This window comes from Eubalaena glacialis, chromosome 5, assembly GCF_028564815.1.
Source record: "Eubalaena glacialis isolate mEubGla1 chromosome 5, mEubGla1.1.hap2.+ XY, whole genome shotgun sequence".
In the NCBI taxonomy this organism is placed as follows: Eukaryota; Metazoa; Chordata; class Mammalia; order Artiodactyla; family Balaenidae; genus Eubalaena; species Eubalaena glacialis.
In genome coordinates this window covers 127142154-127160838 of record NC_083720.1, presented here as the reverse complement: position 1 = coordinate 127160838, position 18685 = coordinate 127142154, and the positions used below count along the sequence as shown (strand labels likewise).

Below are 18685 nucleotides of genomic sequence, written 5' to 3'. Positions count from 1 at the left end.
AAGGAAAATGAAGTATTGCATTTTAATTTCCTACAGTCTTCCACAGTATGTTCTTTTTTTATGTTTATGTTCAATAAATAATCTGTGTTCTATTTTTTACAGTGTTTCAACAAAAGACTGCCAGAAGACAATCTGATGGTGACAAGTTCCATGGTCCTAAGAAACAAGGTACTAACATGAACTTCAGTTTATTTAATAATCTCTAAGTAAGAGTTAAAGAAATCTTATGAATACTGAATAAAGTCTCCTGCGATAGAAGTAAATAATTGTGTACTTGGCTAATTTTACTGTTAAGTCAGTCAGTGTCTTACCCAAATATAATTTTTCCATAGTAAGATTAATGTAAGAAAATTATTTTAATTAACAAAGCCAAATTATTTTAATTAACAAAGGCAGGAATTTAACAAAGGCCTTACTAGGATATTTGCGGTGATGTTGATGATGTTGTTTGTTATCAGAGCTCCAGGAGGGTCAAGTAAGACGAATTCTCTAACATGCCTCAGAGACCTTTAGAGAGAAGCCTCTGGAACCTAACTTGGTAGGAGGGGCAGATGATTGATGCCCCCATGAAGGGGACCAGCATGGGTTTTCTGTGCTCTGCATTGAACTCCAGTCAAAGATTGTCTCACTATTCTCTTGCCTTAGGTACTGGGCCCACCATTTTTTGGAACAATTATTTGTCATGCAGAAAAGAGCTGAACACTGTAGCTCAGAGGCATCTCACACAGGAGGAATATTTTCCTCTTGCTCCATAAGGAGGCAGCTGCCTCCAGCCTTTCCTGACACACTTGGTTCCTATTGAAAAGAGGTCCTCTGGCAGGTTATTTATTATGATTTTTTTCTGATAATAAATCTTTGGTTAAAGTTCAAATATGAAAAACATAAAAGGTGGCAGAGGTGGAGGTAACACTGGATAACTCTGATAATCAATGAACATGCACAGATGCTTTTAACCTCAACCCACTTTTGAAATAACATCACTCCAAAGTAATATTACCTTGAAATTGTTACTCATAAATCATTGAGAGAGACATTAAAATAAAACAGGGAAGCTATTTCACCAGCAGCCACTGACCACTTCCATAGTCTCTTTGTGTGCCGTTGTGAAAATAGCAAAGTGCTGATTGCACCAACTTCTGACACCCACTGACCTATTAAATACAGAACCTCATGGACTTGCTCCTGGGATGCTATGGATCATCCTCCAAACAAAGGTGTGTCCTTAAATGAGTGATCATCACCCATCACTTCAAGTGGCATTTCTCACGGCAGCGAGGTTGTACTTAGATCATTCTTCCAATTAAGTATGTGGTGTTTGAATGCAGCACATGATGGACCTGAACTTCCAGTCTCCTACAAATCACTTGGATAGACTACTTATAAATTTGTATGCAAAAAACTCTCCTTATTGGACAATTTTTCATTTCTGGTGATTTCTTAGTTTGAAGGGAAAGATGTATCTTTTTAAGTCTACTATTAGCCTCCCACTGTGCCTTTAGCTCTCTCAAGAAATAAATGCAGAACTCCATGTGAGATCATTGTACAATTAGGATCAAACAGTTATTGAAGAATTAAAGTAGAGAAGATTATTCCTATCTGGACTCTTCCACATACCTCACAGAGCTTTGAAAAGAATAAAGAGAGGCGACGCTTTGAGCTCTTTGGGAGAAAGTTTCCCTAAAGCATTTTTAACAAATTATTCAATTATTATATTTTAATTAAATTACGTTAGAATTAAGAGGATGATGTGAAGAAGGCCACAGGAGATGAAAGAAGGGGACAAGTAACAAGTGTAATGAAGGGATCCTCAGAATGCCTGATCTGTCATCCTCTGGTTGTCCCACAGAGAGCAATATAAGAAAAGGCTGCTAATGTTTTTGAAGCTTAGAAGAAACCTATTAGTATTCTAACATATGTATAGAAAAAATAGTCCCTTCTGTACTCAGAATAAAGGGGAGGAGAGAATGGTGAAAGGAAACAAGAACCTAAGTTATAAAATATTTTACTGGATTAACATCTGTCCATATCTTGTTACTTAATTTGCTTCATCAAGATCAATGATGACCAGATTTTTTTAATTCTTGGGGGTTAGGATACTGAAAATTTTAATCAAATTTTTGTGTGAATTTTTCACTCTCTAGATATTTCAATCCAATTATTGATGATATTTTTGATTAGTCACCTTAGAGCAGTTCCCCTAGATTCCTTTAACTGTGGACATTAGTAATTCAGCAGAATGGAAAAGAATACTGTCCTGTTTTCAAAGAGTAGAGGAACATTGAAATGTTAGGGAAAAAAAAAACCTTCCTGATAAGTGCAGTCTGCAGGGAAATCAGAATCTAGCGTGAGAAAAAAATAATTAAGAATAATGGGGAAGGTTTTGAAATTAAAGAATTAAGTACCTAATGGACTTCCTCTGTCCAGCCATTTTTCTCTAAACCTTTTCAGATATTTATGACCATCCAGACCATGGGACATACTAGACAATCAAAACTACTTATTCCTAAATTAATGAATACTCTTCAAATACCCTGGGATTTCATGATGTAATAGGAAAAACAGTGCATGCTTCACCAATGATAATCTCTTTATTTGATAGAGAACAAAAAGACCCTTTAGTGAAGTGTTTGTCAGAGTCAAGATTTTTTAAAGGGACTGGACAGGTTCTCTAAAGGTTAAAGAAATTATTCAGTTATTTCACTATATGCTGGAAGGAAAAGGGATTATGAGAGCCAACTATTTTCCCACTGAAAGTATAGGCATTTCAGATGCCCTTTGTTGAAGACTGCCAAGGGATTGCCAGGAAGTTACATTATTGCTAAGTCAAGGAATTTTCCTGAGGAACAGAAAAAAATTAATTGGCACCATTTCCATGGAAACTCAACAGATTTCTTCAACTCAATTTTCACATCCTGGAAAAAATATAAGAAAAATGCTGAGGACTTTGGATCACAGATAAAAGTTTCCATCAAAATACATTTTTAAAATCAGTTTTTCCAAGTTGGTTTTAAAATTAGAAAAATTTTAAATCAGTGCCAAAGTGTTGTCCCCAGAATGTGCTGCTACCACACCTCCACCCACTTCCCAAAATTGAGCCTCACAGAGCAGTCAAGGGTTTGTTCTTCAACGTGGCAAACCAGAGAACTGAATTTGTCAGTGGGTTTGGAATCAATTAGAGTTTTGATGTCTGAGTCCTGTTAACTAAGCTCATGGAGGACTGATTTATAACCCCCAATCCCAATCGATTAAATCTGTTTTATGGGAAGATTTCTTCCCAGTGACGAGAATGCTTGTATTCATTAGACCCTTGCCAAATATTAATAATAAAGTTTTTATAAAATATAATTAGTCATTAGAAGACTACTAGGTGAACATGATCAAGTCAAAGGGTGCTGGAGGAATGTAAGGGCTTTGAGGACATGGAAATATCTGGTTAATTTTCCGTGCCTCACAAAATCATGTCATAGTCTAGGATCAAGATTGCTCACGTCTCCCAGACCTGTTTTTCTCTGTTATATCTTTTTCGTAGGCTATGCCAGGGGGCCTTTTCTATCTTCACCGGAATCATCCCCATTTTATCAACATAGTGGTACCTCAGAGGTGAAGAATGGCAATTGATGATGTTTAGCGTTCTTAGCGTTCTTAACTGCCTCCGTGGGATCATGGGTCATGGCCACAGATATGCCCAGCCATACAGTGAAATAATCATCTCATCAAGCATGTGTTGTTGCTGTCATGCTTGGAAGGCAAACCATTTTTTTGAGGGATGGGGTTAGGTGGGAGGTAGGAGGAGCACGTCCACCCTAACCAGCTGCCTATACCAGTGACTCTCAATCCCAGATGAGCGTAAGAGTTATTTGTGGAGCTTCTAGAATTTAGTTGCCTAAGACCTACCTTAGACATGGACTACAAGTAGAACACATGAGAAAATAATATGCTATAATAATAATAATCTCAAACCAACACACACACAAAAAAATCTAACCAAAAGAAACTGTTTGAAAGGCCATATCGTAGTCAGATTTGACCTCTAAATATGTTATATTTCAAAAATAATGTGCACAATATAATTTCAATTTTTTGCCATGTTTAAACCATGCTTAAATCCATGTCTCATGTAACAATTCAAATCTCCAACCACTCCCTATTGTATTATTGTATCATTTGCTACAAATTACTTTTGATATTTTCATTTGTTATCATGCTTTCCATATTGTCTTCTATATTTGAGACACATTTCTCTAAACTCATAATTCTATCAGAACTGGAAAAATAAAAGACGTATCAAGAGAATCATGCTATGCATAAAAACACACAAGAGAAAATAATTATTTTTGATAATGAAGACTATTCAGATGTGTTTAATAAGCAGGCACTGAATCTTATCTGCTCAGTAATTCCATCTTTCTGGCCCCTGTAGGCTTCCAAGTTTGCAATCTCTGATATAGTCTCTGCCCACTAATTCCTCAATGCAGACTGCAAAATCGTTATCGGCTGGTCTTTTCAGGGGGTGTGCATGCTCTTGGGAAAGATATAGTCAGGGAACACATCTTGTATGAGCTCTGTAAGTTCCCAGTGCTGCAGCAGTGTGATGAATGTTAAATAACAGAATTTTCTATAAGTAGGAGACCTGGAGAAATGCAGATGGTATTACCCTTATGTGGGCAAAAGAGAATGCTGGTCCCTGAGGTATTTTCATCTGGCTACTTTTGCCAGTAATTGATATATTAAAAAGAAAAGAGGGGAAATTATCAAAATGTAGTTATTTGTACTCCATAAAAGAATAATGGCTTCAATTCTCTTTTTCAATATAACTGACATTTCCATTTGTCATGTTCATAGGAGTTTTTTGTTTGTTTTGTTTCTGTTTTTGTTAAAGTCATACCTGGAAAAACTTGTGTAATAGCTGAGCTCTTGTCTAAAATGGTGATGTGTCAACAGCCAGCAGTGGCCTCTCAGAAATGCTTGTGAAGGAAAGACATCAAAAAGATGGAATTCTTAATAATAGTGGAAACAAAGACTGGAAAAAAGCTAATGCTGGAATATGGGACTAATTCCAATTAATTCTAAGGTTGAAAAAAGGGGATTGAAACAAATAAAATCAGTAGTATACCCGCTGACCCCTAGCTATCACTCCACTACACAAATGCTAATTTTTTAAAGTTCTCTCCACTCCAGCTCTGGTCTTTCTATACACACGCAGAAAAAGTAGTTTTCCCAGTAGAAAGCATCCTGAGACCCTGCAGTAAAGCTCTGTGAAGGAAAGGTGGGATGGGCAAGAAAAATTACTGTTTATTCAGGGAGTTAGTTGCTTGCAGACCTATCAGTACATAGTGCCAAAGAATCATGTTCCACCTATTTGTGACAAAGCTGCACTAAACAAAGCTGCTAAGTCCTGGGATCTTGAGTTATGAATTGCACCAAAGTCCTCTGTAGTCCTAGAGCAGAGAACAAAATTTGATCTGAACACAAGGAATAGAAGCAAAGGATAAACAATCACCAAATCTCTTGTCAAACATGATTCTTTAGATGCGTTCTCTTTTAAGAAGATTGAAGGAGAGAACAAATAAATGATATGAGAACTTCAAAAACCATGTCAAAGGAAAGGAAGGAGAATTTCATCATGAAGACTCAGGATAATTATGCTTCTGTAAATGACTTACTTTTGAGTAAATATTGAGTAAAGTTGTCATATATCTTCCCAAGAAGCACCAAGCTATCAGTATGGAGATAGTGGGAAATATGCAAGTGTGCCCCCCCCTCAACACACACACACAAAATAAGAACATCTTAACTAATGATGTGTAATTGTTTTTAGAAAATAACTGTAAAGAAGTATGAATTATCTTTAATTTTCATTTATTAAATTAAGCTGAACCATTCAGCTTTCAGGATCAGTGCTGGATACCCACTGACAATATACAGGAGCCAAAAAAGAAAATTTCAGAAAACTGCAAACTCATAAACAAATTGAAAACATAGAGAGGAAACATCAACAGAAAGTCAGGGGTCGAGGTCAGACTGAGATGAAAGCAAAACAGATGAAAGACATTTTAGCTGAGATGGCAGGATGAGGTGAAACATGTGACATGAAGAAAATGGATCAAATGACTAGAGGACATATGGCAAAAATAAAATAAACTTGGAAATTAAAATTTCAATAGCAAATTAAAATCCACGTTGGTTATAACAAAAAGGAGTGACAGTGGGTAAAATCAACTATTGAAGTTGAGAACATAATTGGAAAAGGGTTTGTTCCCAATACATGTAAATACTAAAAGCAGTCAAAAGACATGGAGAACAGAAATCCAACTCATGTATAATAGGTGTTTTTAAAAATAGGCTAGAAAATACAATCAATGACATAGTTTAACAAAGCTTCAGAGTACAGAAAAGTGGGGGAATGAATATGCAGACTGTATGGACTCGCTGTGATCTAGCAAAAAATAAGGAAATACACCCACATTTAAAAGCATCTTAGCAAACCATTTTAGTTATAAAGATGAAGAAACAACCGTAAAGTATTGAGGAAATATGTTAACTTAGATTTTCTGTTAAAAAATCAAAATCAGTTTTACAATTTAGAAAATGATGTAACAAAAATTTGAGATAATGGACTACATGATTTATTGGGAAAACATTGCAACTTATATTTAGTCAGCTAATGTGTTTGTGTAAGAAGAAAACAAATATATTTTTTGGATGTCCAAGATTTTAGAAAAGATAGCATTTCTATGTCATCATGAAAGTATTCCCCAATATATCTTCTAAATAAGTGAGAGATACTTAGCAACAGAAAGAGACTTGCAGACACAGAAAACAAACTTACGGTTACCACAGGGGAAAAGGGGGTGGGGGAGGGATAAATTAGGAGGCTGGGATTAACATATACACACTACTAGGTATAAAATAGATAACCAACAAGGACCTACTGTATAGCACAGGGAACCATACTCAATATTATGTAATAACCTATAAGAGAAAAGAATCTCAAAAAAAATGTATATATACCATATATAACTAAATCACTGTGCTGTACACCTGAAACTTATATGATATTATAAATCAACTATACTTCAAAAAAATTTTAAAAAAAGAAGTTATGGCATTAAAGAATTTGTGCTGAATAGTGAATTCAATAAAACATGGAATTAAATTTAAATAATTATTATAAATTTATTTATAAAACATCTGAATGTAAAATATTGGTGATAAAAATATGCAATGCAAGAGATCATAATTTTATTGCAATAATCTAGCTCAAATAATATGAAAATGTCTAGGAACTAGAAAATAATTTAAAAATAAAATAATGCCCTATCAAGTCTTTACTAATCAAAAAATATAAGGTAAAAACTCTCTGAAATTTATAAAAGTAATCATTATTTTAAAACAAAGAAAATATATACCTTCTAAATCACTTAATATTATATAATTATATAATATATATACTCGGTATCTATCTACCTAATCTTTCTAGCAAAAGACAAAAACTAAAAAAAAAGGCAAAAAAAAGATACAAAATAAGATTATAATTAGAACAGCAGTTATGAAAATACATGTGTCAGTTAAACATCCTCAAAGAGCAGTCACAATCACTGAAGGCAAATGGCACTGTGTGAAGCGTTTATATACCATAGATCAAGTCCTCACAGCTATCTTATGAGGTAGATATTATTTTCCTTTTTAAGATGGATTGGTTGTCTGTAATCAAGGTCACAGAACTAATAAGTGGTAGAGGTGGAATTTCAGTTTAATTATTTTTGACTCTGAAGCCCATGTTTAGAATCTCCTACTATCCTGTTCTTCCAGGTTATCATAGTAACAACAACTATCTCTACAATTTCCTGGACTTTTGCACAAGCCTGGAACATTACAGAGCATGTTACACATATTCCTTTAAACCTTGCAACAACCCTGTAACTAATGGTATTATTTATCTTCATTTTATAGACAAACTGAAGCTTGCAAAGGTGGGGTGAGACAGATCTGAGATTTGTACCCATGATTGCCTGGTTCCAAATACCACATTATATATTCTTTTATAAAAGATGCAGATTCAAATTTGGATAAAAGACAAAATCAAACTATATCCTGCTTTTTGAAGATATACTGTAAAAAAAAAATACTAAAGAAAAGTTGAAAATTTATGGTCATTAATGGTTGCTTAAAGAAAAAGAAATAAATGAGTTGTTTTCAATCTTAATTTTAGAAAAAATAGAATTCAAGGCAAAAGTATTAGACAAAGAAAATCATTTTATTTATTTAAATTCTGAAATCCAAATAAAAGCATGTCATCCATGTTCTTTTATGTGGCAAATATTAAAACATTAAAAATATTTAAGTAAAATGTGGTAGAATAAAAGAATCTGACAAAAACCACAGTAGTAGTAAGAGGTTATAAATACTTTGAATCTTTGATAAAATAGTAAAAATGCAAAAAAATAAAATAGGGTATATAAAAAATTAAGATAATGTTGTTTGTACTTAATAGACTGTACACTTTTCAAAACCCTTAATTGATAATATGCTATCTGATTTTTTAAAAACTCCAAAAAAATATGACCTATTCAACCCACTTTCTGATCTCAGTATACTTTTTAAAGAATTAATAACAGAAATGAAAAACACCTGAAGAAATTCTAAAAAACCTGTGAAGGCAAACAAAATTAAAACACAATTGAATGCTTAGCAAACAAACTATAAGCAGAGGCAACATCATAGCTGTACATCTTTAGTTATTAAACAAGAAAAGGAAAACAAAGGAACTAGACACTAGTAAAAAAAAAATTATAGAATAAAACCAATGTAATAAATCAAGTAAAAGTTGAAAATTAATGGTAGAATTTTTAAAATTCACAGATGTGAAAACACAGGAAATTTTAACTAAATCTGAAAGTTTATTTTTAAAAAGAATAAATTAGCAAATGCTCTGGCAAATCTAACTAAGAGAATACACCAGTAAGAAAACCAGTCATGAGAAGATGTTAGTATATAGAATCAGAGGAATTGTTTGATTTTCTTATGTATAAAAATATATGATTTTCTCATCAAAAAGTCTACAAATAATAAATGCTGGAGAGAGTGTGGAGAAAAGAGAACCCTCCTACACTGTTGGTGGGAATGTAAATTGGTGCAGCTACTATGGAGAACAGTATGGAGTTTCCTTAAAAAACTAAAAATAGAACTACCATATGACCCAGCAATCCCACTCCTGGGACTGTATCTGGAGAAAACCATAAATCGAAAAGATACATGTACCCCAATGTTCATTGCAGCACTATTTTCAATAACCAAGGTATAGAAGCAACCTAAATGACCATCAACAGTGGAATGGATAAGGAAGTTGTGGTACATATATACAATGGAATATTACTCAGCTATAAAAAAAGAATGAAATAACACCATTTGCAGCAATGCAGATGGACCTAGAGGTTATCATACTAAATGAAGTAAGTCAGACAAAGACAAATATCATGATATCACTCATACATGGAATCTAATTTTAAAAAAGATAAAAATGAACTTATTTACAAAACAGAAACAGACTTACAGATATTAAAAACAAACTTATGGTCCCACTTAAGGGGAAACGTGGTGGGGGGAGGGATAAATCAGGAGCTTAAGATTAACATACACACACTAATATATATAAGATTGATAACCAACAAGGATCTACTTACTGTACAGCACAGGGAACTTTACTCAATATTCTGTGATAACCTATATGAGAAAAGAATCCAAAAAAGAATGAATTTATGTATATGTATAAATGAATCACCCAGCTGTATACCTGAAACTAACACAACATTGTAAATCAACTATACTCCAATAAAATTTAAAAATATATATATATGTGACTTTTCAAAGAAAAATACTAATTAACAAAATTATGTCAGGTGATAATGGTGTGTCAATGTAAGTTCATCAGCTGTAACAAATGTACCCCTCTGGTGAGCGGTGTTGATAATGGGGGAGGCTACTCATATGTGGGAATGGAGGTATATAGGAGATCTCTGTACCTGCTACTCAGTTTGACTATGAACCTAAAACTACTCTAAATAATAGAGTGTGTTAATAAAACAAAGTCAACTTATTAAAAAAATTATGTCAGGTGATGAAAGGAATTTTTTAAATATGACTAGACCAATAACTAAGGAATATTTGTATTAAGTTTTAGCTCAAAAGGTAACCCAGGACAAGTTTTGTCACTGAGTTATTTCAAACTCAACTATTTAGGAAAATAAAGAGATTAAGTCAGCACCACTTGCCATGTGTATTAAGGTCTAGTACTTATGCAGTGCTTAAAGCTACAGTATTTAACATTACATTGGCATAAGAATCACTTAACAGTGAAAGAATGGTTTTAGGTTATAAAATTACTAAAAGTTTTTGTGCTTTTTTTTTTTTAACTTGAATAATGCAATATATTATCAAAAGTGCATCAAAACAGTCATTCCCTTATCCAACTGGTGAGAGGTATTTAACAACACACTTCCAGGAAAGGAGTTGATCACTAAGTATCAACAGCTTTAAAAGTGTGCATACTCAAAAATTACACTTTCAGGAGTCTATCCAAAGAAAATAAATAACAATACAGCCAATGATTTATGTTAAAGACTTTTAAGCACCAATAATACATAACTGTGGGAAAAACTGGAAACAACAAAAAATAGCCAATAGTAGGAAAATGGTTAAATAAAATGGTTAAACTTTATTGAATATACAAATTTCAGAATATAATACAGCCACTAAAACTTATGTTTCAAAGAATATTTAATGGCATGGAAACATTCTTAAGCTATAGGAATAAGAGAAAAGAGCTGGAAACATATCAGTATAAACCTAGTTCAGAAAAAGAAAGAGAAGAAAAGAAAGCAATGTACACTTAAAAAGGAGAAACATCAAAATGTTAATACTCCACATTTCTGAAGAGTGTAGTAGTGAGTGATAGTCATTTTCTTTTTTAGTACACGTCTGTGTTTTCTAAATGGTGGTGTGGCAGGGCGTGGGAACTCACCTTCTGAACTTACAATTAAAGTGAAATGGCAAAGAATATATTGTTAATGAAAAAATTATCCTGCCACTTGTCAAACAGTAAGGCCAACTTTATTCAGGGGATTATATACAACAATATAGGGATTGCTGCTACGGGATTTTACAGTAGGGGAGAGAGTGGTCTCAACTCTGAATGCAACAAGGAAGAATGCGAATTTATAACCCAGGAGCAGAGTGTGTGGGAGGGGTGAGAAGTGGATGGGAAATTAGTAAGAACATCAGGGGCGAGAGAGATTCTCCCTAAACTGACCGAACAGGATTCTTACTCCAGGCAGGCCAAGTGATCAGATCACATCTGAGGGATGATGGAAGATAAAAGAGCCCAAACAGATATTGAAGGTGATCAGATATCAAGGGTGGGGAATTTTGGCTAAAGCAACAGCAGGATTCTTATGAAAACTGAGCAATGCAAAGACAGACATGGAAGTACGAAAGGTGAGCCCTAGTTAGGAAAAGGACTCAGAGGAGCCTGACTAAAGTTTAGTCAAGGAGAGAACCCGTCAGTAGCAGCCGTAGGTTAAGGAGATGTGGATACTTTGTTTGGAAGTTACAAATACATCAACACTACAAGTATCTGCTAATTTGCTCATGTGACCCTGAGCTTATTTGCTGTCAATATCCTAGATACGGAACAAAAAAATAACTTCAGATTTAAACCTTGGTCACTGTTTTTTTTTTAAAAAAAATTATTAGCACCTTTAATTTTTTTTTATTTATTTATTTTTTTATTTTATTTTTTTGGCTGCGTTGGGTCTTCATTTCTGTGCGAGGGCTTTCTCTAGCTGCGGCAAGCGGGGGCCACTCTTCATCGCGGTGCGCGGGCCTCTCACTATCGCGGTCTCTCTTGTTGCAGAGCACAGGCTCCGGACGCGCAGGCTCAGTAGTTGTGGCTCACGGGCCCAGTCGCTCCGCGGCATGTGGGATCCTCCCAGACCAGGGCTCGAACTCGTGTCCCCTGCCTTAGCAGGCAGATTCTCAACCACTGTGCCACCAGGGAAGCTCCTGATTTTTTTTAAGTCCTATTACTTTCAAGTTTGTTCCAGTCGCTCACAGAATAATTTGGTAAGATAGTACAGTATGGTATGGCATGGTATAGTATATCTGGCACAGCTTGGAAGGGTGTATTCCATGGAGAAACCTATTTGCGAAGTGAGAGAAATTTCTTATTGTAAAAGCAACATAGTATTATTTCAGAAAGTTGGAAATTAGAAAAAGGTAATCACTTCTGATACCATCACAGTAGAACGACCTGTATCATCTTTAAAACTGTCCCTGCATGCTTTATTATATGCACAACATTTTTATGGTTAAAATTTTACTATATATACAATTTTGCATCCTGCTTTTGTACTTGTCCTTGTATAATAAGCACACTCTTCGTTGCACGTGGTCTTTTAAATTATTATTATTTCAATGACTACCTAATATTTACTAAGTAGATATTTCACATTTTAAGTTCTTTGGTGTTGGCTAATCAAGTTGTTGACTTTCAGTTTTTCCGGAAAAATGTTCTTCTAGCCAGTCACTTGATAGTAGAAAGAACTTTTATGAAAAGCTCAATTTGCTTTCTTACCTAATCTCTAGATTCATATGTCCACCAGACGGGTTGCTTGATGTTAATTTGACCAAAACTTGATCAAATGGAAAATCTTGTAAAGAAAAATTGATCTGAAAGGAACTAAAACTTTAGAAACTGTAGTTTGTCTTGAAGCTTTTACGATAAGAGAACAAGAGTCTGCCGTGTGGGCAAATAGCAGTCTGACAAATGCTTTTCAATGAAAATTATGTTAAACTCATACTAACTCTTATGAAAATAAACTAATAATAAATACAAATTTGAGGGGCAAGGAAAAACCCTTCCACCCCCCATAAAATAGTCATCTAAATGCAATAAAGAAATTTTGCACAGCCTTCCAAAAATTACAGGTTGCATGTTTTGGTTTGATTAGTCTGCCCTTAGGAAGAAAGGAGGTAAAAGGCCTAATCATTTTTCTTTGCAGCTTGTCATGCCTAATAGTAATTTATCAAGACAATTGGTTTTAATGTTTTTAGTATGGGGAAAAAAAAAGAAGAAGAAAAAGCAGATGTATGTAAAATTAGTCTAGTTGTAAACAACTAACTTTCGGGACTCAATCTGTCTACAACTTCTGCCACTCCTGAATTTTGTTCTTTTGTTGTCTCTGCACAACCGTGCAAAACTGAACCCTGCCTCTCTCCAAAAAGTCATCTTACTTATATTTTCGTAGCTAAAATTTGAACTATGAAGGGATAATTGAAATGAATATTATTAAAAGAATTCAATGTTTTTTTTTAATTCAGCTAAATGTGCACATATAGCAAAACTGAAGTTGGTACCGTTTTCTGGGAAGGCTTGGCTTGAGATAACTTCTACAAAAGCAGAAAATCCAGCTGCATGGGTATTTGCGATAAAAATGGATTCACACTTAGGCAAAGGGATGGCAGAAGTGAGGTGCTAGTTAAATGGCATAGCTGTTAAATGACGATGCTAAACCTCCACACTCTGGCAGGAATGGCACATGGAATTCTACTGCAAACAGCATCTTACGAATTGAATTGGATTGTGGAGACCTATAAAAAGCAAGTGGTGTAAGAAGCAAGATCTCAATTGTTACCTGTGCTTTTGGTTGCCGAACCACTGAGTGCTCTGGCTGACTTCTGCTTCTCCAATTCTCCTGGGATTTCGTGTTCTGCCATCCCTGAAGGAAAAGATTTAGAGTATAGAATCTGTTGACATCTTGTTAGTTCTGGGGGAATAGGACTTCTGAAGGGAAAAGACAAGCCAAGAAAGCCCCCGTGGGAATCAGAATGATTGGCCATGGAGCAGTTTTATGTGCATGTGAACCTTTACAAAACAGGAATCCTCTCTGTGCCCCTGTTCCAAGATTCACTGCTGGAATCTCAAAACTGAAAGGGACATGAGAGGTCATGCCAAGACTTCCCCAAGGCTCAAGTTCCCATCAGATACTTAAAACTGCTATCAAGTACTTGAACTTCTCATTTCCAGACTAACCAATCCTATCAATGAATCTTTATTAGGATAGAATTTGAATGTCCTCCCCATTTCGCAAATCCCGTCAATCAGGTCTAGATACAGTCTAATTGATCTACTTCTTTCTTGAAAAAGATTTCCCAGTCATGAGCAATTTCTCCAGCGATGTGCCCAATTTACTACCAACCTGCCTACAGCTTGGCGGGACTACCTCTTCTCTCCTTCTAGACTCTGGGCGTATTTGGATTTGAGAGTGCATACGACGTGTGCCGCTGCTGGGTTATCCAATCCCTGCTGAGATAATGCAAGAAGTATGTTGGACTTAGGAGAAATATGTAAATGAGAACGCAAATGAGTTCTGCAGCCAGGCAGGCGGTACACGTGTGAAGTCATCCAGAGACTTATAGGGAGTAACAGAGATCGGGGTAGCCTGGAGAGTACAGAGAGTCCCTAAAAGCATACAGCTTCATTTATGTCTTTAAGCACCGTCAGAACACTGCCTCACCCGTGGTCTGCAATTTGCTCTCACTGTTCCTCAGGCCAGTGTCTGGTGTGGCATTAGCAGCCGCACAAGAGACATCAGACCATCGAATGTTCTCATCATGACGAGCAGATAATACATAGCATGTTCCAAAATAAACTCTTCTGAAAAGGAAGCAGTTCACTACAAAAGGACCGGCAATTATTTATTTTAAATCTTTCAGGAATAAATTCTCAAATGATCCTGCACCTCTTGTGACATTTGGATGTTGGTTGAGATCTTTTTTCCCAAAGCTGGAGAGATTGTGTTTATTCCATAACTATTTATTAGTAATGATAGCGTTAACTCTTTCTTATTTAGCTTACTATGCAGCAGGCCCTATGCTAAGTATTTTGTGGACCTAATTAAAAGTAATCCTCATAAAAGAACATGAAATTAGCACTGCCCAGCACCAGCCTAGTGCAGAACTTTTGCTGTTCTTTCTCTCCTCATCCCTTTATGTTTTTCAGTGATGAGACACATTCTTTTCACCCATAACACTAGGTCTGAGTCATGACCATCCTTAGAAAGAAACTCATTTAAAAAATTGTACTGATTTATTCTATAACTGCTTATAGACTAGCTAGAACAAGGAACTCAAACTGCTTATTTTTTAGAGTGCTTTTTTTTTTCCAGTTGTCATATGCAGACTTCTCATTAAAACACCCTTCCCTCATATTGTAGACAGATCTCGGATGGAGAGTCAAGCCTTTTCCACCATAAGGGACTGCCTTGCTGCTGGGCAGGAGGAACTCATCCTCCTGCAAGAGAAAGTCAAGAATGGGAAACTCTCTGTGGACGAAGCCCTGGAGAAATTTAAACACTGGCAGATGGGAAAGACTGGCCTGGAAATAATTCAGCAGGTAATACAGACCCCAATCCCTTCTGGAATATTCCCTCAGGTGCAGAGCTCCAACATCTTTGTAAGCCTCTTTCTCTTAACAAGAAATACAGGTAACTGTTCTTTTGTTTTTAACTAGCCACACACAAAAAAGAGGTTTTAAACTACCAATTAAAAGTTCAGCAGTACCCAGATTTCATGTTTACAAACCATCGATGAACTCAGTGCTGAGACCATGTATATCAGAGCTAATACCTAATCAACTTATAAGGCTGTCCTTAGTACAGTGCATGTTTTATGAATCTCATTGCTGAAATTACGGTGAAGCATCTTTACACTAACGTGCTCAGAATTCTGAAGAATGTATTATGTAGACCAGACTTAAAGGGAACAAGAAAATGATTGAAATCATATTAGACAATAGTCCTAAGTAAAATTTAATAAGGTTTATCTTCTCTTCTCCTTAATCTTTGGAAAAATAAATATATATATACATATATATCAGGATTTGCATGTATATAAATATATACATACATACATATATATATATCAGGATTTGCATATATATGAATATATATATCGGTCAGGATTTACAGAAGTTATGCCAAGAGTATTAACTTCAGATAAGCTTGTCTTCTTTAAACATAATTTACATCCTGAGAGGGGACTGCAGTAGGTGGTTCTAAGAGGAGAATGAAAACAAAATATACTCTGTGTAATATAATATACACCCCATGACATTCCTCAGTGAGGGGTATCAGGACCATATTCTAGCTATCCAATAGGCCTTCCCACTTCCAAAATATTTTACCAGTGTTTTTCTTCTCATCATATAAAACCCCAGTACCTTAAAAGCCAGCTCTCAGGCAGCTGTTTGATTAAACACATTTCATTAGCTACATTAGGCCTAAGTATAAATAATCATTAATAGCATAATATGCTACCTTTCCCAAGGATCATTTTTATTTAAAAATAATGCTTAAGAAAACATTTTTAAACAACAGGGAAATGAATCACAATGGTGATTCAAGCAATATGGCATATAGACAGGATATAGTTTAGGCAAGGGACTTTTCCAATACATCTGAGATCACAAGCCTTGTCAGAAATCACCTGTCTCTATGGACAGCTCTTGTTGTGGTTAGGTGACTGGACCTGGTCAAGATTTTGCAGTGTTAAGCAAGGGCAGTTCTTTTGCCAAACAAATGCTAAGAATGCTGATTGTAGAGTTCTGTAACGGATCGTTGTTCATGGTCAGAACTACAGTATTGCTTTCAATCCACACCATTGCCATCACCATCAAGCATCCTTCTTATGCCGAAATGGGTAAAATGTGCCTAAGTGCAGACCTACAAATCACTTCCCTAGCAATGCTAGAAAATAAGTTATATACGTTTTGTTAAGTCAATTGTACTTCATCCCTCTTAGACCCTTCAGTAATAAAGTTTACAATTTAAAGTGATCCAACCTAAATACCTTCTTGGTAAGGATTTCACTAGTTGCTTTATTAAACCCTTGGTTGTTTATATGTTATTTGTGTATTTATATTCAATACTGTTTTAGAAAGAATTTAAGGTGGTCTGTACTCAACTACTCTGAGACCAATGTGGCTTATCTAATATATAGGGATAATGGGATAATGAATACAGTAAGTAAAACAAAACAAAACAAAACAAAAAAATTTAACCTGTAAATGCAAGAACAAACACTAAGATTACTTTCCATTAGAGTCCAAAGTTTGTGACTCTGACTGAGGACTGTGGGAGGAATCAGTCAGTTCTTTTCCATTTCTTTCCCAAATTTATTGAGATATCATTGACTTTGTCTAAATTTAAAGTGTATAATGGGCTGATGTGATATATTGCAAAATGATGACCACCATAGCATTAGCTAACACCTCCATCATGTCACAAAATTACCATTTTTGTGTGACAAGAACATATAATGCTAACTCTCTTAGCAACTTTCAAGTTGCTAAGTATAATATATATATAATACAGTACTGTTAAATATAATCATCCTGCTGTACATTAGATCCCCAGAACCTTTTTATTTTATAACTGGAAGTTGGTACCCTTTGACCAACATCAACATCTCCCCATTTCATCCACTCCTCAGCCCCTGATAACCATCATTCAACTCCGTTTCTATGAATTTGGCTTTTTTAGAGTTCACATATGTGAGATCACACAGTATTTGTCTTTCTCTATATGACTTATTTCACTTAACATAATGCCCTCAAGGTCCATCCATGTTGCCGCAAATGGCAGGATTTCCTTCTTCCTCCTTGCTGAATAATATTCCATTGTGTGTGTGTGTGTGTGTGTATATATATACACACACACATACACACACACATATATATATACATATATAACACATCTTCTTTATCCATTCATCTGTTGATAGACGCTTAGGTGGTTTCCATATCTTGGCTATTGCAATAAACATGGAAATGCAGCTATTTCTTTGAGATCCTGATTTCATTTCCTTTGGATAAATACCCAGAAGTAGGATTGCTGACTCATATGGTGGTACTATTTTTAATGTTTTGAGGAACCTCCATACTGATTTCCATAATGGCTGTACCAATTTACATTTCCACCAACACTGCACAAGGCTTCCCTTTTCTCCATAACCTTATCTCTTACCTCTTGTCCTTTTGATGATAATCATTCTAACAGTTCTGAGGTAAGATCCTATTGTGGCTTTGATTTGCATTTCCCTGATGATTAGTGATGTTGAGAATTTTTTCACGTATCTGTTGGCCATTTTTATGTGTTCTTTGAGAGATGTCTATTCAGTTCCTCTGCCCATTTTTTAATCAGATTATATGGGACTTTTTGCTACTGAGTTGTGTGAGTTCTTTATATATTTTGGATATTAACTCCTTCTCAGATACATGATTTGCAAATATTTTCCCTCAGTCCATAGTGTGCCTTTTCATTTTGTTGATTGCCTCTTTCGCCATGCAGAAGCTTTTTAGTCTGATGTAGTCCCAGTTGTTTATTTTTGCTTTTGGTGCTTGTGCTTTTTCAGTCATATTCAGAACATCATTGCCAAGACCGATGTCAAAGAGCTTTCTCCCTGTGTTTTTTTAGTCAGTCCTTAACATAAGGGCCTGAACAAAAGTCAGAACAACAAAAAATGAATGTTCTCCCTGTTTTCCCAACACACACTCATCCCCATATACTTTTCAATACTACTCTTGTAGTTTACAAAAATGTTCATTTGTATCCTGAGGATGAATCTCTCA

General features: G+C 35.2%; 1 protein-coding gene across 4 annotated transcripts in view; it reads left to right on the top strand.

The window, feature by feature from the left end:
• Positions 1 to 18685, top strand: part of BANK1 (B cell scaffold protein with ankyrin repeats 1) — a 314550-nt gene that overhangs the window by 284545 nt on the left and 11320 nt on the right. For all 4 annotated transcript variants that reach the window (XM_061191673.1, XM_061191672.1, XM_061191671.1 and 1 more), the window contains 2 exons: positions 103 to 168; positions 15273 to 15451. In XM_061191673.1, coding sequence (XP_061047656.1) covers positions 103 to 168; positions 15273 to 15451 — 245 coding nt within the window. The remainder of the gene's footprint in view (positions 1 to 102; positions 169 to 15272; positions 15452 to 18685) is intronic.